The sequence below is a fragment of the Cinclus cinclus genome, chromosome 4 (assembly GCF_963662255.1).
Source record: "Cinclus cinclus chromosome 4, bCinCin1.1, whole genome shotgun sequence".
Taxonomy (NCBI): domain Eukaryota; kingdom Metazoa; phylum Chordata; class Aves; order Passeriformes; family Cinclidae; genus Cinclus; species Cinclus cinclus.
In genome coordinates this window covers 55,895,051-55,916,548 of record NC_085049.1, presented here as the reverse complement: position 1 = coordinate 55,916,548, position 21,498 = coordinate 55,895,051, and the positions used below count along the sequence as shown (strand labels likewise).

General features: G+C 40.2%; 1 protein-coding gene across 3 annotated transcripts in view; it reads left to right on the top strand.

Moving 5' to 3' along the window:
- Nucleotides 1–21,498, top strand: part of LARGE1 (LARGE xylosyl- and glucuronyltransferase 1) — a 186,127-nt gene that overhangs the window by 150,556 nt on the left and 14,073 nt on the right. For 2 of the 3 annotated variants that reach the window (XM_062491290.1, XM_062491289.1), the window contains exons 9-11: nucleotides 4,172–4,327; nucleotides 14,431–14,594; nucleotides 18,952–19,230. In XM_062491290.1, the coding sequence (XP_062347274.1) occupies nucleotides 4,172–4,327; nucleotides 14,431–14,594; nucleotides 18,952–19,230 (599 nt within the window). The remainder of the gene's footprint in view (nucleotides 1–4,171; nucleotides 4,328–14,430; nucleotides 14,595–18,951; nucleotides 19,231–21,498) is intronic. The other variant, XM_062491291.1, reaches the window with a different exon arrangement.

Here is a 21,498-nt window from a genome sequence, read left to right as displayed (position 1 = left end):
TGTTCAGTGCCTTGCAAAATTAAACTTTATGCTGAAATTTAAGATTAATTTATTCTTATTTCTTGCCCTTCAGCCTGGAGAGCAGGTATGTAATTATACAGTGTATCCTGTGCTCTCTGATTCTGGAAGGGCTGAAGCAGAGCAAGAAATTATCAAGATGTGTCTTTGCATGAAAAAATCAAAGAGATTGTGGTTAAGGAAACATTTGGCTAAATATTACTTTTTGTGAGAGAAAATGCTTCAGGGGAAAAAATGGTTAAAAGCACCTATAGAAATAATGTGTTCACGCTTATTGTTTAGTGGTTTGAACATCATGTTTGAAATACCTAATCTCCCCAGAGATCAAATGCAGATGGTAATGTAAGGAGGTTTGCTAGGGTTTTTTGTTTGCAGTGTATTTCCATCCAGATAACTGTTCTTAGAGCCTTACTCCTCCAGCATGTAACATCCCCTCTCTCCTCCCATCTCAGATCCCACTGCAGTCCATGAGGCTCCTGCTGTGTCATCATTGGAGTGACTTGGGTCAGAACCTGGGGAATAAATGGGAGCTATGGATGGAGTTAGCCTGTTTTAGGTCACAAGCATAGGGAAGTGTTCCAGGAGGCTGGCTGTGTGTAATCAGGGATTGGTAATGGTTGCTGATTAACTGGGATGGTATTAACAGGAATGTAGGTAGAGCCAAATTGCTTAATGACGACTAACCAAGTGTTAAATAGATGTAGAATTTTAAGTTCTGATCTTTCAGTACTTAAATTGCTACATGAAGATGAAGGAAGCGTATTTTCTGATAGTTCTCAGGGGGCTGTGATCAAGAGTGGGAAGGATCCACAGGCCAACCTGAAGGCTAGCATTGTTCCTGAGGTGTCTACCCAGATAATGACACTGGAATTTTATATTTCTAGCTGCAGCTTCCTTTTTAAGCCAACAGAGCTTTGGAATAGCTTAGAAACTAGAAGAAGAAATAAACACAGTAATGCGGTGCTATTCAGCCTTGGAACAGGGATGTTGGGGTAATGAGATTTTCAGTTTCTAGATTCACTTTCTCTTTTTAATGTGGAGTTAACAGTCTTCAAACAAAGCGATTTTTTCCCCTTCTGATTTCCCTGTAGTCTCTTGCCAACTGATCTTTTTTATTTCTCCAGTCAATTTACTGTTGGGCACAATGAAGTCTCTAATTCAGTGGCCATAGCTTTACCTGTGCAGTCTTTATCATGTACCCCACGGATGCCCATGACAGTCTATACAGGAGTGGCTTTGCCTGCACAAATTCTGCCACAGCTGATGGTGCAATAGACCATATCAGACAGCCAGAAGTGAATGTGAGTTTGTGGGCTGACATAAAAAAGAATATGGTCTTTGGATGTAATGTTGTATATCAGTGCTTAAAAGTCTTGCTGCTTTTTGTAACTTGTTCTTTTTATGCTTTTTTATATCACATAGTATTTATCTAATTGTGTTACATTTGAAAAGCAGCCTGCTTTTTTGCTAGACCTGTTTTGTGGTTTTTCTATCTCAGGTCATCCAGATGGTTGCATAGTTCCTTGATGTTCTTTAGCACATCATTTTATCACACACTGGCCCATGCTGTCCTTCTTGATTAAAAAATCAGCTTTTTTGGATAGTCATCAGCTCCATTCAGCTTTGTGCAATTCACTCCAGGCTCCCCACATCAGTGTACATGCAGCATCCTGACACATTTCAAATCTGATCAGATGTGAACCACCAGCTAAGCCCTTGACACTTACCAGCTTCTACACACACAACAGATCCTGAAGCACTGCAGCAAAGAGCCTCTGCACTGACAGCTGCAGTTGTCTGGGTTTGAAATCATCTCCCACACAACTGGGTAGAGACATCTGCAAATGCCTGGCTGTGATGTGACACCGTGTGTGCTGATGGGAATTTGCTGCAGTAGCAAGGAGCCTGTCCTGTGAGAGTTTCTGAGGTTATCATCATTAGCCATGTCTGTGTTCATGGTCCCCAGGTCTCTGGGTGCTCAGAGTGCTCAGCAGCATTAGGATACTTGTGAAGATGAGTATCCAAAAGGGAACCCATGAAGTGTAGGAGCAGCATGGAAAGCACACTAAAGGTTTTTCTTAGCAAATATTTTTGTCCCATTTGCCAGCTTCTTAGCTTTCTTTGATCCACTCTTATATAAGTACAAGTTACCAGAAGACAGTTTCCATTCCATGCCTGCTTGTAAAAATGCATGCTGATACCCTGTAAAACCGTTAAATAGCCCTTTGGGTTCCTTCAGCCCTGTCCTTCTCTTACATGTGCCCATTTCCCTGAAGCAGGATTCAGTGGCCAAGATTTTTTTCAAGCATTAATGCCTTTTGCTGCTGTTAAATACAGTGGAGGAAATACATCAAGTTCTTTCCAAAAAAAGGAGACTTTGAAGATCCATTTTTTTAGTGGAGAAAATCTGTTATCTTAAATTTATGTTCTTACCTACCCAAAGCTCTTTTCATTTATGTGGTGGTCTGTATTTTCATGACATGATGCAGCAACATGTTGCTGCACAGTTATGCTACACTTCTGAACATCTGGACAAATGTAAAACCAGAATTCAAAAAGAATTAGTAGAATTACCTGGGACAAATATCTACACCAAGTAATTTGGTCCAAATAACTTCCCAAATGTATGCAGTGTGTAGAAACATCATAATCTTTATTTAAGGTGTTCCTATAACTGGAAAAAGCAATTTGCCAATTTCTGAAATTATCTTCTTTGCCTAGAGCTGCTTTTCTTTAAGTGCTTGTATGGTTTTCTGACATCCTAGTAGGCTTAGCAGTGAAATCACAGGAATGGATAAAGCTTTTCTTATCAGGAGATATTTCATGGATTTGAGTAGGTAGAATAGAGTGCCATAGCTTTTATGGCAGTATGAATATGCAGTGGAGCAGCCGTGTTGTTTGATGTAGTCCAGGTAGAATTCAGGCTGCATCTTGCTCTTTCCTCATCCAGTCCCCTCACTGGGCAGCAAACACTGTGCTTTCAGAGAACTCCCTGTTCCTGTGGAGCCGTGTTGCTGACACCAAGGGAGCTGTGTTCATCTTCTCCGGGCTGCTCCTGCTGTGTGTGCTGTGCCTGAGCTCGGAGTGTTCCCTCCCTGAGCCGTGATGGTCACAGCAGAGCTGGCCACGGTGCTGCAGCTCTGTGCTCTGCATGAGTGGCACGGTGTCTTCACACCATTAACGTAATGGGTTCAGAGAACTTCCACAGCTTCGAGCTTGGAAACTTTCCCAAGGGAGACACTTGTTTTTAACTCTTTAGAAGTCAAGGAATAAAACTGAATACAAAGCATTCGGTGATTTTTTTTTCTTACGTCTAAAATATAGCCTCTATAAAATGAACTCATTCCTGCAAGCCACTATCAACTCCCTCTTAGTTTTTCCTTAGGGCCCCATTCCCATTCACACTGGCAGCAGTGCAGAGTTGCATTAAAGCAAATAAGGATCAGGTCCTTTATGCCACCATTACAGTTTAAGTCCAGGCCACTGTGACAGTCATCTCCCATTAGCAGAGGATAAATACCTGCTAGACACTGGAACTCAGACGATGAGAAGTTGTACTGCATCGCTTTGTTCTGTTAATGCAACAGAGATCAGTCTTGTTTAAATGAAGCAATGACAAAAAGGAATTCAGATTAAATTCAGTCCTTTTTCAACTATTTAAATGGGTATAGGAATTAATTTCAAACTGCTTCTTCTCAACACTTAACCAGGAAAGAGGCTGCCTGGCCTGAAACAGGGAAGCAATTTCATTAGCAGAAACAGTCATGTAGAAATCTGAGATTAATGTTTAATACCTACTGTTTCCCTTGTCCTTCCATCTTCTTCAGCAGAGTCCATAAACTATCAGCTCTATGATTAGAGTTGTGGAAGCACTTGCAAGGTGCTGCTTCTCAGTATAGAGTAGCACCCTCACTCAAATGTGCAGGTGATACCGTGGAAGAGTTTCCAAGCACATCACCTCCAGAGTGTACAGTTACTTGTGGAAGACATGGCAAAGCCTTCCCTATAAAAAGACAGAAGGAAGTCTAGGTAGTTAGTGGGGTTTTTTTCTTCCGTTTTTAAGAGGGCAGCCCACTGAATGCACATAAAAAGAGCAAATCATGCAAATCTGTATTCTAACAGCAGGATGTCTTTTCTCTTTCTTCCCTCTGAGGTGATTCACTGGAACTCACCGAAGAAGCTGCGAGTGAAAAACAAGCATGTGGAGTTTTTCCGCAACCTCTACCTGACATTCCTGGAATACGATGGGAATTTGCTGAGACGGGAACTCTTTGGCTGCCCCAGTGAAGCAGATGTGAACAGTGAAAATGTAAGTGGGATGTCTAAGGCTTGATGATGCAAAGGGTGGTTCATACAAGGCACGGGATTTCTGAAGAGCTGGAGTTAGCTGCGGGGGCAGTGCAGGGCGGTGGAACTCAGGAGAATTGAAGGCAATGCTCAGATTCCCAGGGTGACATTGTACAGATCGTTTAATCTCTCTGTGCCTCAGTTCCTCACCTGTAAAAGCATTGTATTAATCACATCTTTACCCTGGGTTTTGCTGCTTTGTTTTGTCTACTTAGCCCTTTTAAAATCCCCAACAGAGGAAACAACACAAGCTGAAAAATGAGGATTTGGGCTCTTACTCCATTAGGCAGTTTTGTAAATCTCACTCTTAAAACCATGTCCTGGTTTCAGCTGGGATAGAGTTAATTTTTTTCCTTAGTAGCCAGGGCTGTGTTTTGGATTCAGTATGGCAAACCCATAACTTTCCAGGAGGTCTTGTTTCTTGCTGTGTACTTGTTCAATACACAGTGATGTCAGTTTTGTCTAGTAAGTACTAATGCACAAATAATGAAGAAGAAAGGAAAATACCAAGACTGCTGGATTTAGGTCTGTGAATTTTTGCTGTGCTGCAGACTACAGAATGAGCAAATGCCTCAAGGTACACATAGGCTTGAAGATTGCTAGTTTTTTTTCTGTGTATCTCTTAACCAATCAAAGCAGTATTTATGTGTATCTGCATAAAATTTGCAATCAGAACCTTTCAGACTAAGCAAATCTTTTGAAAATGATTGAAATCAAGGATGTTTACCCACAGATGTGCGTGTATGTGTATGCCTGTGCATTAGTACATATAATTCCAAAGTAAAAAACTGTTAACTGAAATGTTTATACCCAGATGTATACCCAGATGAACTCCTTGTGTATAATGTGGTCTCTGGAGATTTGTAGACCAAGTACCAATTTTGCCTACATAGTCTGAAAGAAAATAAAAAGGAATCTGTAATACATTTTTTCAGGAAAAAAAATATTTCTGAAATATGCAATGTTGTCTATGAAAAAAATCAATTAGCAAAGCCAGTATCATGTACATATTAGCAATTAGGAGGTAATTGACAATCAATATCATCATTGAGGCTGGTAGTGTTTCCATTTAACCTGTGAATAAAAGAACCACAGGAGATGCCATTCCCTTATTTTTAGATACAGCACTGAGAGATTGGATAGATATATTTTAACCCAAGGCACAGCTTCCCAGGCACTTTATTTTACCATCTCATTGTCTTCTGAAAGGAGTGGGGCTTGACTGGGAGAGACAAGGAGGTAAGGGAGAGCAAGAGAGAGAATGAAAGAGAGGGAAGGCAAGTGTACCCCCAGAGCAAAAGCACATGGAGGAACAAAAAGTCCTCTGCAAGAGGCTTTTAGACAGTCAAGTTAGCTCAGTGTGATAAAACACCACTAAGAACCTCACCGTTGGAGACATGAAGATACAAGAGACAGAGTAGAGGGCAGAATAGGAAGAGAAAAGGTGACTGAGATGTTAAAAGAAAAACAATATACACCTTTATCACATTTTGAGAATGCAGGTTAAAATTATACTGAATTCACAATACGTTGTGTGGGTTCAGAGAGCACGAATGCAGTCAGAGGCTTTTTGCTGTATTTTCCACAGCTCTGTAAATCCTTAATAAACAGATTTATTCAGAAAACAAGTTCCCTGGGAGCAGTACAGAGAAAATGCAAGTCTTTGCTGTAAATGGCAGTCCCTAAAGTTAAAACAGCACATTTTACTCAACTTGTATGTGGTTGACAGACACTGGAAATGACTAACTGTTCAAGCCTGTTTCTTATTCAAGACAAGTAGAATGCAATATGGTATATGGTATGGCTTGTGTCTGAAAAAGAAATGTAACTCATTCCTCCATTTATAAATCATATATTTATATATGTAAAGATACAGGAAAAGAATGAGCTAGACATACAAAAATACATTATTCCTAATTTGCCAAGAGACACCAAAAAAGTTGACAGCCGTCTATTGAAGCAATCAGATGTAGGAAAAAATCCAACTTCGGAAAACTTCAGAGTAGTCACTTAGAAGACATTTGTATTAGTTGCCCTTGGTAAAAACTCTCCTCTAAATCTGACTATGTTCTTTCATTGTTGAATATAGCAAGCAAGTTTCAGCTCTGGAGTTATGAGACCCTGAGAATGGGATTATCTTGAAAACCACTCTTGCTCTATACGCTGTCGCATGTACAGTGTCACAGGTGCCCTGTTAAATACAGCACGTTCATGTGATCTCTTGCAGGATTATCTTCAGAAGCAGAACATCTTGTAAGGAGGAAACCACTGTCATTCCTCACTGTACAAGAATTAGGGGGAATGAAGTGGGAATAGCAAGTAGCAGGTCGAAAACAAAGACGTTTCACTCACAATGTGATGAAGCTTTGAGCAGGAGGTAATATTTCTAAAAGTATACATATCCTCAGAAATTACTGTTCTTGGAGAGCAAATCAATCAGGAGCTTTTAAGCTTTGGTGCTGAAAGTCCTTGAACCACAAGCTGAGGTCCAGGCTAGTGTTTTGAGAAATCCTCAGTGAACCCTTGCCCTGCCTTTGCACTCCCCTAGGCAGCCAGCTCACAGCTGGAGAGAGGATGCTGGCCCAGGTGAGCCTTCAGCCTCACAAGAGGCATTCATGGGCTTCCATTAGGATTCATAAGCATGTATGTTACATAAAAGGCTGTAATTTCTATTTAGTCAGGTATGTATGAGGTAGGAATCGCTGTTTGAATTATCTTTTCTTTTCCTATTATTTTTCCTTTTTTTCCTGAATTGAGACTGGCATCCCCAAAACACAATGGGGCTTTCTTACGTTAGGCAGTGTACCTGGGTAAAAGGCACTCCTGCAGCTGCCTGTGCTTCTCTGTGCTGTGGAGCAGTGGAAAAAAAGTCAGAATTGCTCTGCTGTTCATAACTGGAGAGAATTACTTGAGCACTAAATGCACTGAGCCCTGCTGTGGAAGAAGCAGTGGCTTGGTGTGAGTCTCACTCATGGTCTGGCTGTATCAAAATATATCCTTAAGGTCTTTCTTCAGTATACCAGCCACTGCTTTTCTACAGCATAATATTTGTAACACTTGATGCTTTATTTACAATTCAACCTGTAATTAAGGCATTCCATTTGTAACACAAATATCTGTAGAACAGGAAAAGGAAGTATGGCAGTTGGGCTGATTCTCTTAAGGCCCCTTTACACTTCTCATCAGTATAGAGATGGCCTTAAAATGAATATAAATTATGTATCTTCCCTTTTTAAGGGCTCTTAACAGTGCCAGAGAGAGGTAAAAGGGCATTAGTTTAAAAAGCAATTGGACCTCACTTTAATCTCTCTCACCCTTCTTCTGTGTATGCATGAGAATGCATGTATGTTTAAATATATATTATGTCTTTATGCATGTGGAAGTACCAGTACTTTTCCTAATGTTTGCTATGAAAGTATAATACCACAGAGTGAATTTTCAGAGGTCTGAAGGCCATCTTCAGATAATGTACTGCATAGTCCTGATCTAATCAGATGCTAATCTTCAGTTTCACCAAACCAGGGCTGTTACTACATTCCAAAGCCCTGCAAATAGGAATGGATAGAACAGGTAGGGCTCAGAAACTGAAATACTGGAGGCAAACACAGACTGGGATAGTTTTTCTGTTTATGTAAAAGTGCATATATGTATGTCTACATGTACATGAATGCTTCATCCCTTCCTAAAAGTATTCAAGCTAAAAGACCCTCTGTGTGGCAGGAACAGGTTGGGAGCAGGAGCCTGCCATGTACTAAGAGTACCCTAAGTCCCCCTTGTTCATTATGTGCTGGAGTGAGGTCATGCAAAGCAGACTCTTCTCTGCAAGCTGGTGTTACAATCATCCCTTTGTCTTCTGTGCAGATTCTGGGTGGAAAATTGAGAATATGAACCAAATCCTCCTGTAAACCCAGTCATTGACTTGAGTGGGACTTAGAGAATGTCCTTAGTCACTCCATCCTCCTCATTCCGTGCTATTTCCTCTTTCACACACACACCTTCTTTCTTATTTTGATGCAATGTGGAAGATTTTTGGGAAATCCAGAAAGGTAAAATTCATAATAATCTCAAATTTGAACATTTTCTGTTGGCTTTTAATGCTTATATCCAGCATTTTATTCTAAAGGACTACTGTAAGGCCAAAAAAAAAATACTTCAACAGGATCTTCCAGCCAATCTCTATAGCTACTCTATGAGACAGTTATGGTAAGCCTGATTTTAGACCAAGGCACACACTCAACTTTTCAGCATTCTTATAAAACTTCTTTCTTACAGACAGCTTCTCACCAGGTACATCTGCCAAAGCATGAAATCTGAAGGTTGAATGGAGTGTACCCAGTTAGTGAAGCCTGTGTCCTGTTCCAAGGCCCCAGAACAAGATCAGTGGGAAGTGTATCACTAATTCCACTTAGTTTAAGGAAAGGACACTAGAATCCCATTAGAGAAGACTTTCAGGAAACACAGGAGAAAAAAATGTCTGCAGGTTTTTCTTCTCAGATTTTCAAATCAGCAATACAAAGAGACAGTGTAAAAAAACTCCCTCCAGCTGTGCCTTAACACACTTGCTTAGATGTGTACTTACATACTAAGTATGTTTTTACTTCGTGACTTCTTTTGTGCAAAACCAAACCAAAGATTCTTAATATGAGCAAAAGGCTGTGCATACCAGCTTATAGTATCCACCAGAAAAGAGGGAGATTCTAGCAAGGTACCACACAGCATAAACACTACTAAAAAATTCAGCAATTTCTGAGTGACTAAAAAAAGCGTGCAAATGAAGCTTCCAAGTCAGTATCACAGCCCTGAACTTGCAGACTGATGCTTTGAGTACCCTTTGCTCCTGCTGAATTTCAAGAGTACAGCCTCATTTGTAGAACTGCAATTTAAAGTTACTATTCTGTGATGTCATAGTCTTTCTCTAGTAATAACAGATGGTGTATGGCACTTTTGAGGTGAAATCCTGACTCCCTCAGCTGTGTTGTTTCTATTATTGTAACTGTTATTGTTATTAAATGCTGAGCTGGTAGACCATCCTGTTACTTTCCTGAAAGTTGCCATTATACTGCTTTCAGCTGTTTATAATATTATGAAGTGGAGGAGCACATGGACTGGGATTTTTTTATAGTATTATGAAGTGGAGGAGCACATGGACTAGGATTTTTTTTTTTGTCATGCTGTTATGCCCTTCTTTTCTTTTCTCACATTTTTTTAAACATGGGGGAAAGCTTGGAGGATTCCCCCCACCGACAGTTGTGATGACCTCTTCATGAAAATACTCCATACCTCAGAGAAGGAGCTGACTTTTGGGCCAGGAACATGTCTTTTGGTAACAAATTAGGCAAATTGTAATGCAGAAAAATCACCACTTACACACTGCCAGTAGTGTTTACTTTGACTTCAAGGAGGCTGAGGTCTCTGGAGATTCTTTCTTAGGAGTGTGCATGGATACATCTGACCAGATTAGATATATATATATATATATCCCAGTGACACAGCAGGGTTGGGCATGCTGCAGGCAGGGGATCAAATACATATGATAACAAAGGCTGGTGTTTTCTGTGACTGTTTCTTCTGAATCCTCCATGCCAGGTTCTGACTCGACAGTAGAGCTGAAAGCAAAAACCTGTATTTGGTCTCTCTTCTGAGAGACATCCATTGCCCTCAGTGATGTCTGGGCAGTAGGGAGGTGAAAAAACCCAGGTTCACATACAAAAGAGATGAAATCCAAGTCAATGGCAGAAAGGAGACTACCAGGAAGAGGAAAGGACAGCTGGTTGCCTGTAGGTATGAGGAGCTGGCAGACTGCTTGAATAGGGAGCATGGAATGAGACACAGCACTGGGGCTGGCTTAGACCCATAGAGCTTCCCACAAAAGGGGGAATGGGCCAAAGACTAATCAGGGGCAACAAAAGCAAGGTGACTTACCTGTCAAGACACTGCTGCAAGGGGGTCTGGGAACAGCTCAGCCCCAAAGGTTTGTCAAGGGTCTGGGGAAAGGAGATGCAGAGGACTGCCAAATCTGCCATCAGCTGAGATCAAGGGGAGTTGTACTGCATATATGCAGAACTGTCTGAGATATGCCATGCGCCTAAATATCCTGTTCTCATTTGTGTTGAGTATTTGCAGTCAGGATAAGCCATCACTTATATTTAGCAGGAGTATTAGTGGTTTTCACATGCTGCAGCAAAATTCCTCTTGCCAGGTGGGTTTGCTCAGGCACTGTCCTCTTTGTCCTTAGCACAGCTTTGTTTCACAGAAGGCTCAATTTGACCCATAGCAAATGTACAAAATTTTATGGTGTGGGAGGAATAAAGGTTTAATTGGCGTGGGATTAGTCTGGCTTTTATTACTGATCACTGGAGAGGCTAGAAGGACTTTATGTAGGTCATCCAAAACAAGACTCAGTGAATGCTTTTTCCTCTCTACATCATCATCTGCTTTGTTTATGCCATGCTAAAGGCAACTGTTAATTCACCCACTAAGTGCTAAACGTGGCAATCCAAATTGCCTACTGGTGGGAACTGGAACAACTACACAGAGAAAATGAAACTGCTGCAGTTTATAACCAGATTTTAGTTACATCCCAGGCTGGTGTGAGTTTTCATTTCAGTGGCTGAGTTGATTTTGTGCTATGAAACTTCACTGCCCACACCTGGGAAAAGGAAAGATGATCTGAAAGTTCTATGTTTTCATCTAAGCTGCTCAGTTCTTGTTGTGTAAGTGTGATATTAAGCGAGTGACTTAAGCCTGGTGTCACCTCAGCTCAGCTTAAACACTTGATGAGAGAGCCTACGTTAGGGCTCTTATCCCCTTCCCCAGGATCTAACTGGCCTCTAGACACATGACTTTGTTGGTGGGCTTTGATCTTTTCTAATATCTAATCCCTCAGAAAATACTTCTGATCTTGGATTTTTAGTCGATCTCATCTGATACGAAGTCCTGGGTTTTGATGGGAAGTGAATTGTTCCACTGACACAGCAGTTTAGGAAAAAAGCTAAGCCAATCACAAGGTTGTTTACATTGGGAACAGCCTTAGGAAGGAGATGCATGATCAGAGTAACCAGTTTGCCACTGAAAGGTACCTGTGTTGATATATCATACAGATCTGCCATCTGTCACAGGGACACAGAACACCTCATCTCATACAGGTGTGTTAGGCAGTCAGACCTGGAAGATCAAGGATAAACTATTTCTCTGACCAGCCTAGCTTCAAGGCTTACTTTTCCTGAGATGGAGCCTGATCCCCTGCCAGAGCTGGTGTCCCAGAGAAATAATTTAGCCCATATTTCCTTATCTCTGTCTCTTTGGGCATTATGTATATCATGACTGCCATTTTTATTTCTGAAGCAAGTAGCACCATGATGCTAAAGAAGGCACGTGTTGTCTCCCACAACAGTATCTACCCCACACAATCTGAAAATAATAATATTTTTCATCTGTGAGAGTGTTTTCTAGGGGTGACATTTCCCACATGCTAAATGGCAAGTAAGCTTAGCATTGAAAGTCTTCTAGAAACACAGAATCTTTGCTTAGCAGGTACTTGCTTATGAGAGTACATGCTGTCTCTCTGCAGCTGAGAAATCTTTGCTGGGTTAGGCATATCATTATCAATATAATGGAGGCATCCATAATGGGAAAGAAAATCCATAGTGGATTTTATCAAATCCAGCTGATGTTAAGGTCCTTATTTTGATTGTGCACTGTATTTAAGCATCTGTTTGCACAGATCTGTCAGCATTTCCATTATAAACACATCTTTTCAAGAATACATAGTGCAGGAGCAAACTTCAAACCAAGCTAAGAGTTCTTTGTCTTTAAATAATGCATCCACATAATATGTATGTTGTAGAAAAGATTATATTAGAGGAATTTTATGTTCTCTCCATCACCAACTTTGTGATTTGGTGAGTTCCACCACTAAAAAGGTGGGATTACTAAGAATCTGTGTCTCCTCCTCCCACCCAGGGTTCAATAGTGCACAAAGCTATAATTTAGCTCTAAATGTTATTCTTGAACTCATAATTAAGTATTTATAGCCTCTTAGCTTTCAACCCAAATGCAATCTGATAATTATTCGGTGACTGCCTGATTAATAACTGCTGTGCAATTAAAATCTTCTAGCCTGGTCATTTGTACATTCAGAATGATAGTAAGGTACCCCTATAATGTGCATTGCTGTTGTTTTAACCATTTAAATTTCAGTCATCTCCTTAATAATTCTGTTAAGGGTACACTGTCCTTTTCAAGAAACAAACAGGAAGATACGATACACTTTCTAGTAATTGTTGTAAATATTGAGTTTAATTCAAATATTATATGAATGTGATTTCAAAAATAGAATGCAGGCTCAGATGAATGATGATTTGTAAAGCAGAAAGAATGAAACTCCGAGGATACGTAAAAGAACTCCTGATTTCTATTCCACCTAAAAGAGGTCTTGATATCAATAGAATGCCTGAGTAAAGATTTGTCAAGATTCAGACTCTCATCTTTCTAAAAGCAGTCCCTCTTGAGGGGTGTTTTAAGATGTGTGCAGAACAATAGCAGAGAAGAATGACAGCCTGATCCAAAACTCATTGAAATCGAAGTAGGTATTTCCATTATTCAGAAAAAGATTATAGAGTGATGTACAGGAAAATATCAGGAATTATTCCATCAGCCCTCACAGGAAAACATTCAGTTGTAAGCGTTACTGTGGATGGCAACCATTATGCTTATAGTTCCAAGAACAACAGCTCTTCTTAACACGGAACAAAAAATACCTACATTTTCCTTTTTTATTTTTTCTTGAAGATGGTGAAACTATTACCTTAATCATTCTGAGCAGGACAAAAAGATGTCTATAATTCAATAATCTTTTTAATGAAAGAGTTTTGAGGTACACTGATTTTTTAAAAAATTTGTAAAACTCCTATGTAAAGTGTATATTTTTCATTTGCTGATGAGTGTTTTACTAATTGACTATTGTTCTTACAGGATGCTTTTAGGAATCAGATACAAAAATGATACTTCTATTAGTAACCTACATTTTAGAGCGATAGATACTGAACTCAATTTCACATGTTAAAACCAGAAAATATTTTCATCTTCATAACATTTCACTGCAGATATGACTGGTTTTTGCCTTTTATATTAATGCATTTTCAATATCCTAGCTAGATGCTTGGCTTTAAAATCACAGAACCATATAATCATAGAATAGTTTGATTTGGAAGGGACCTTTCAATTATCATCTAGTCCAACCCCAAAAGTAATTAGTTTAGGAATGGAATAGGCCATCTGCATAGACATTGGTCAGATTTTACGTCTACCTTTCCCCAGAGCTAAACTTAATTCTCTTAAAGCTACACATCTAAGAGACATGGGATCAGATTGCTTTGAGATGCCCGTTTTGACTTTGAAGAGCCTTGGTTTTCAAGGGAGCCAGGAAGTTATCTACCATCATCCGGATTTCTCAAACTAGGTATCCAGAAGCATAAATCCCATTGAAAGTGTAGGCTTACTTCTGCCACCTCTGCAGAGGAAAGAACATAAATCTCAAGAGGAGTAATGATCAGCTGAAGATGTCACTTTTCCAGCTGTCTCCGTGCTGGTAGCAGCAGTTAGTGTTGTCCAGCAGGGGCAGCAGACTGAGAATCTCTGAGTGCTGAATCTGCTGCTGAGTTTTGTGTCTAGTGGAGAATGTCTGTGACTAGAGTGAAGCACTGCTTCTAGAAAGGATGAAATTATGCATCACATTGGAACATTGAGTCTGACACTTGGTGATTTTTCAACCTGTGATTGGTTACTGTTTCTTTACTAGTCTGGATCTTGAAAGTATGTAATACAGGTAAGATACTGAATATATAGACCATAATACAGTGTCTTGTCTGCGTTATGAATTTACTCCCAAGCCCTTACTTCTACTCTCTTGTGCAGTAACAAGAGGCTCAGGAAAACCCTGCTGCTCTGTATGTTCCACTTCCTTTCCTTGTTACATCGTTCTGCAAGTTCCCAGCCTCCTGGTTCTCTCTGGTTTGCTAAAATAATTACGAGGAAATGCTGTTTGCATCCACTCTTTGCTTTCAGCTCCAGAAGCAGCTGTCTGAGCTGGACGAGGATGACCTGTGCTACGAATTCCGTCGGGAGCGCTTCACCGTCCATCGCACGCATCTGTATTTTCTGCATTACGAGTACGAGCCCGCTTCAGACAGCACCGATGTGACCCTGGTGGCACAACTGTCCATGGACAGGTAGGGAACACCTCTTGTTCGTTCAGGGTTTTTTTACAGGGAAATCTGACTGTGAAATGCTTAGGGGAGAGAAAAAAATGTGCGTCCGTAGAAACCTACATGTTGTATGTGTAGACAGTGTAGACACTGTGCTGCACTCTGCATGAGTGGGGTTCTTGAGAAGGTGACTCCTGGAGCTGCAGGAGTTGTTTTTTTATCAGGATTGTCAGACGTTATTAGTTCACGGACTTTTACAGCAACTTAGAAAAAGCAGATGTTCGTAATAGAATTAGGCCCAAGTTTTTGCATGTGTTTTTCTGCACTAGAGGATGTTAGTTTTGCTTTCATTGGCATTTTCCTTGCAGAAAATTTCAATTAGTGATTTTTCTTACAGTAAGAATCAGAACTAAATATTCTAGTTTCACATTAGGAAGTTGAAAATTAGACTGGTTTTTTTTTTTACTGTGCTGGTGTGAAATCAAAGATCTCCATCTGAGCAGAGTCATTACATCTTTATCCAAATGTTAATTCTCAGAAGACCATTCAAGCTTTTAGTTCTAAAGTGAAATGGAATTTAACTGGTATTTCATTTGAGGAAAAAAAAAATCAATTTCCTGACAAGTTCCACCTGTACCTTTCTGATTCCCACCTTTACAATTAGTTGTCATTTTTCAGAAGTTTGAAAGTGCAGTCTGGATCAGCGAGCTTTGTGAAATTTTGTAATTGTCACCTCTCTTTTTTTTCTCCAGCTTTTCAGTTCAAGTCTAGTCCAAACTTTGTAGTTACTATCAGAGTGGGTTACAAAACAAATCAGAGCTCTTTGAATATTATCCAGAAACAGATCATTTCCTTCAGCATAGCACATACTGAATATAACATGGCATGTGAATGCCACCACTGCTACACTAGTAGAAGGCCAGCAGTTTTCCAGGAGGGTTACAGGAACTGAGATCAACAAAACCTGTACAGCCTGTTTTGGAAATAAACAGAAATTAATAAGGGGTTATCTCTTCCACTGGTGCCTCAACACTGCAGCTCCATTGTGTATGATTTGCTGTGCACATCAGTGTCTGTTCTGTTGGTTTTTAATTGAGGAAACATTTCTTAAGTGTACACAACAAACCTTTGAGTAAAAAAAAAAAAAAAAGAAGAAATAAATTAAGCCAGACCTTGAGTGAGTGCCACAGTAAATTAATAAAGCTTGTGTGTGCACATGGTATATTCTACCTCCTCCCCCCCCCCTCCCCCTCCCCCCCAGAATTTAATTTAAAAGAATGAGCTGGGGCTCAGTGAGGATTCATTGGCACTGATGCAAAGTCTGAGCATCTGTTTCCCTTTCTGGATCCTCACTGGGGCACATGCTTTTATTGATAGACAGAACCACACATTTTTATTCAGGAAGAACAGCCGTCCTGGAACTGTGCAGGAAAAATCTTCCCTACTTCACTGGTGTGTTGCTATAAATTATTGATTTGAGTTGGAAATACTTTCTTTCAGCTGAAATCAATAAATAATATCCTACCAAAGAACTGCTTAGCTGCTTTGTTTTCTTTCACTTCTTTCAGTTACTGCCTTATCTTTTTCCATCTTCTTTAAACCACTTTTATTAAACTCCTCTGGCACAGCTGTGGACATTTAAGAATAGTGTCTCAGATGTAAGGTGACATCAACAACGGACATAAACAATGTGCTGTACACCTCATTTCTGAATTATTCTTCTAAATGATTGTCAGAGATGAGAAAAAGGAAAAAAAACAATTCCCAGCACCTCCCCTAATCCTGTTGGAGGTGAGGTTGACATGACTGTCATGACAGACTTAGGTTTGCCTGACCCATAGGCCAGAGGGATGGAAGAGAGGGATGAATTTTGCAAGCTAACATTATTGTCTTTAGATGGAAGCTTCGGGACAGACTTCATTCAGGGTTGTTCATTACTGGGTAATTGTCATCTTTTGCAGTGATGACATTTTCTTGAATAATGGCTTGGTTGCTTCACTGTGATTTTCATGCACGTGTTTTGTCTAGGGAGGCTTTTTAAAGGCTCAGTATGTACCTGGGGTTCAGAAATCAGAGTAGGAGTTAAAAAATGTGAGGTCAGAATGGGGAAAAGGAAAGACGTGATTAGCAATACACTGCTTGAAACCTGAGTGAGAATGAGTTGGAAGTCAGTTGAGTATTCTTAAGAAGAAAAATAAAAATAAAGAATCTCACAAAACAATTGAATTCCAGCAAAATTCACTTAGCTGAACAGACCTTTAAAAAATTTACCAACTAAATTATGATCTCATTATTATGCAGTACAGCAGTACATTTGTTTTCTCTAGAGTCCTTAAGAGAACGCATTCCTCAAGACTGCTTAAAAAAAAAAAAAAATAAGTTGGTAATGTTGTGCTTAGAAAGTGATAGTTCTGTTTTGTGGTCAAAGAAGACTTGACAATTTACAGAGAGCAGGTTATGGAGGATCACCTAGCAGTCCCTGTGTCATATTTATGGAAGTAGAGCATGTCAATGAGAACAGCACAGTAAAATGGAGGATTCTGAAGGGTGCTAAGGTGTCCAGCTGGGAACTTGTACCACCAAAACCCAGTTTCCTCTTCAGTATCATGAAAAGCTTTGCGTTATCAGGTGTGCTGTTTAAATAAGTTATATATGCCATTAGTCCACTGCATGGAGTCCTTAAAAGGCATTTTGCTGCATTTTTGACTAGGCGAGTTTTCCATTTTTAAGAAAAGGCCCTAAATTTGAGTGCTGACAGATTGGAGTCTCCTGAGTAACAGTTTTGTACTATGTTGGTTAAAAGCAAAATAAAAGTATTTTTCCCTATGTTTTATTTGTGTAATCAAAATTCCAGACCCTTTACATACCTTTCAGATACTTTTATATTGATTTGTGTTTCAAATTCAGCTGTATGTTTCAGGCTGATAATAGTCTTTGTTTCAATAACAGATAAGAAGAGAATGATGTACCAAGTGTAGACTAGTAAGGTAATATCTCATATCTAAGGAAAAATGATTATATCATTTTGGTATCATCACAATCATTCAGAAATGTGGGAAAAAGCTATTAATGTTAAGTCAGACTCTGTATTTACTGGTATGAGTATATAATTTCTTTATTTTGCAAATCTTAGAGAGATAATAGGAGGGGGATATTATTTTCTTAGATTATGATAATGCAGAAAACTTTTCCTGCATTTTGTATAAATATTAATAGAAGAATTCAGTAATGTGGATTTGGAACAGAGTGAAGATAATAATTTTGCACCATCTACTCTTCTCACTTTTTAATAGAATATCTGGCTAGGCTGCATAGATAATTTCCCCTCCTATTAAATCAAGAGGCTATGTAATCAGTCCTTGCTGTATTTTTGGGTGACAGATCTCAATCTCTAGGCAATAAATTACCCAAAGTGCTTAAATGATTTTGACCAAGTTGGGTTTGATTTACGCTTGCATATGAAATCTTTCCTTGTCATTTTCGTCAATAGTATTGTAACTGCTGGAAATTTTTAAAACATGCATCAATACAACCTCTTTAAAAACGATTTAATGAAATTTGAGATAGTGCTAAACATGTACACGTTAGTACTTTTAGTGTTGTTTTTTTCTGAAATGTTCTTCTGATATTCCACAGCAATGCCACGCCTGTCCTTCCTCCCCTCCTTACTACCTACTAGTAGTAAATCCCATTTCTATCGATGTCTCATCCTGTTGTCCTTTTCCCTGACAGCAAGCCTCCTTCTAGTTAATGCACACGTTCACCTAAGGCAGTATCCCCTTGACCTGTCTCTTTTAACAGCCTTTGATCTGACTTAACTGCCTTGCAAAAATTTGGGGGAGGTTTTCCTAAACAGGAGGTCAAACAATCTGTCACCTCTGAACTCCACAAACTTACTGAAGAGCACTGTAGTGTGTTAACTGTGTGGGAATAGCTTGACCTGAAGTGTGAATTGGGCACTAGACAGTGTTGAAGTTTATGAGCCCCCTATCTATAAGTAGATCTACATGAACAGATCCCTGCAGCTGCTCAAAGCTCCCACTAGGTAAGTCCTGTTATCCATGTGGGTTTTCCTGTGGCATCAAAGCTTTAGACAGGAAATTATGGTGCTTTAGGTATTTGATCTAGGAGCATCTTAGGCTACATTGGATTTAGTGGGATAGCTGTATCCAGGGTGCAGCCCGTCTGTCCAGGAGGAGATCTCAACTTACCATCTTAAATAGTGAATTATGGTGTAGAAACATTTACTGCTTTCCACGGCAAATAAAGTGTCCCCAATCTGTCTCACTTAGAGAAAGATACCTGCATTTGATCGGGTGTACACAGGCAGAGTCCCAGGCAGGGAAATAGCTTTTTCTAACTCTCACCCTTCCTGTTGCAGGCTCCAGATGCTTGAAGCCATCTGCAAGCACTGGGAAGGTCCCATCAGCCTGGCACTCTACCTTTCTGATGCAGAAGCCCAGCAGTTCCTGCGCTATGCTCAGGGCTCAGAAGTCCTGATGAGCCGCCACAACGTTGGCTACCACATCGTGTACAAGGAGGGGCAGTTCTACCCTGTGAACCTGCTCAGGAACGTGGCCATGAAGCACATCAGCACACCATACATGTTTCTGTCCGACATCGACTTCCTGCCCATGTATGGACTCTACGAGTACCTCAGGTAGTGGGCAGTGAGGGAATTCCCACTGTCACCCACGATTTCAGCCTCTCCACACGTCACCCTTCTCACTTACTCCCTAAACAAAGCAGTTTGACCAGATCTGGAAATTGCAGCTTACTAATATTTGAGGTGTGACAATGCCCAGGAAGGCACAAGTATTTTTAGAGTAGAAGAAGGGACTGTAACTGGAAGGTAAAGCAAAATGGTTATGAAAGAAAAAAACCCAGGTCTGAATGTGAGCCTCATTAGCCATTAGAATAATCTCCTCAGGGGCTGCAGAATAACCAAGTTGAAAATTCAACTGGGTTAAGTATTATTAAATGTCCAAGAGCGTTGTTTATTAGCAGAGATGTGAACCAGGCAGTTTCTCTAAACATCTCTGGTTCTTAATGTCAGTGACAGAAAAAACATGCAGGGCATTATTGTCATCCATGTGACACACTCTTAATTTAGTTCTTTGTCTTGAAAAGAGGGTGATGAGTCTAACCAGCTCAAAAATATGATTGCAATGCCAGGACCTGTCAAGGCAAAATAATTGTCATAAGGAAACTGGGAGGAGTAGCATCAGTGTATATTGTATCATACTGCATGTGAGCAGGTTGGGCTGAGCAAACTACAGACTTCTGATCCATTCACTGAGCTTTTTTTTTTTTTAATAAAGACCTTTTTCCCCTGAAGGGGCTGGTCATCTGAAGCCAAAGCATAGAGCAAGGAGGACACCCTGTGGCCAGACAGGACGATGTCAATTCCTTTTTCCTGTCCAGTTTTGCTTTTCATCTCTGTTCTAATTTGGTAAAAGTTGATCAAAGTGTTCCAGTGAGGGCCTGCCTGTAGGTGTTCCCTGTCACTTCAAAGCCCTGGGGCTTTGGAGTGTAAAGGAAAATATGCCTTCTGGTATCATGAACTTATGGAGGAGTTCCTTTGTTTCAGGCTTAACTCTAAGATATGTACAGGGCCAAATTCACTGTTCAGAGAGGTGGAGTACATCTTCTGTGAGGAAGGGATCAGAGTTAAGGTTGTTCAGCCTGGAGAAGTGAAGGCTCCAGGGAGACCTTATTGTGGCCTTCCAGTACGTAAAGGATGCTTCATAAGAAAGATGAGGACAAATGTTTTTAGCAGAGCCTGTTGAGATAGGACAAGGATGAGTGGTTTTAAACTAAAAGAGGGGAGATTCAAATGAGATGCAAGGACTAAGTTTTTTTGCAGTAAGGATGGCAAAACACCGGTACAGATTGCCCAGACCAGGTGGTGGGTATCCCATCCCTGCAAATATTCAAAGTCAAGCTGGATGGGGCTCTGAGCAACCTGATCTAGTTGAAGATGTCCCTGCTCACTGCAGGGAGGTTGGATAGATGACATTTAGAGGTTCCTTCCAGCTCAAACTATTCTGTGGCTTTCAAGATGCTGAATTTCAGTTGTATCATTGAAGTATTAGCACACTGTCTCAGCTTGTTTTCCTCATATTTTGTTGAAGTCTTTTCAAGTTGTGCTATGAGCACTCCAAAATTATTCTGTCCCTTGCTGTCTCCAGATATGTGGACAAAGAGTTGTTCTTCATTTCTCTGTTCTTCTGTGTTAGTGTTGTATTCTGGTACATTTCTTCAGATCAGTGCTGGACACAGTGAGGATGGCAGCTGTTGATATTGGCATTTAGTGCTAGAGAAGGAGCTTGTTCTCTCATGCTGCTTCACAGTGCACGGATGGGAGCCAGTAATGAAAGGAAGAAGAGAGAGGAGAAGACAGAACAAAGTACCATCTTTTCCTTGAGATATTACAACCACAGAAATAACTCTTATAGGGTGATACTGTATTACAGAGCTAAATGCACCATGATGGTGCGTTGGTGATGTTTCAGAAAAAAATAGAGATGCTCTCTGAGACCTGCTGCCTCTGAGACTTTGTGTTACTCTGCCAGCTTTTTTTAAGGCCCATGCCACCTTAACTTTGACTGAGGAGTCTCTCTTGCCTGGGAATATGGAAGTTGCTAATCTGCTACTACCAGCTCTTTAAAAAGTGATTGGATTTTTTTTTTTATTTGTACTAGAGGCTTTTGTTGCATTTTCAGTAATGATTTTTCTAAGCAAAGTAGCAGGGAAGTGCATTGAGATTATTTTAAATATGGATACCCTGTGTCTTTCTGCATTGACTGTTCCCTCTGCCTCTAGAAATAGCTGATTAGTGCTATCTGTCTGGATGGCAGCAGTTGTTTGTTGGAGAGATGTAAAACATTTTTATCCTCATTTCCTCAGATAGAACAACCATAAACAA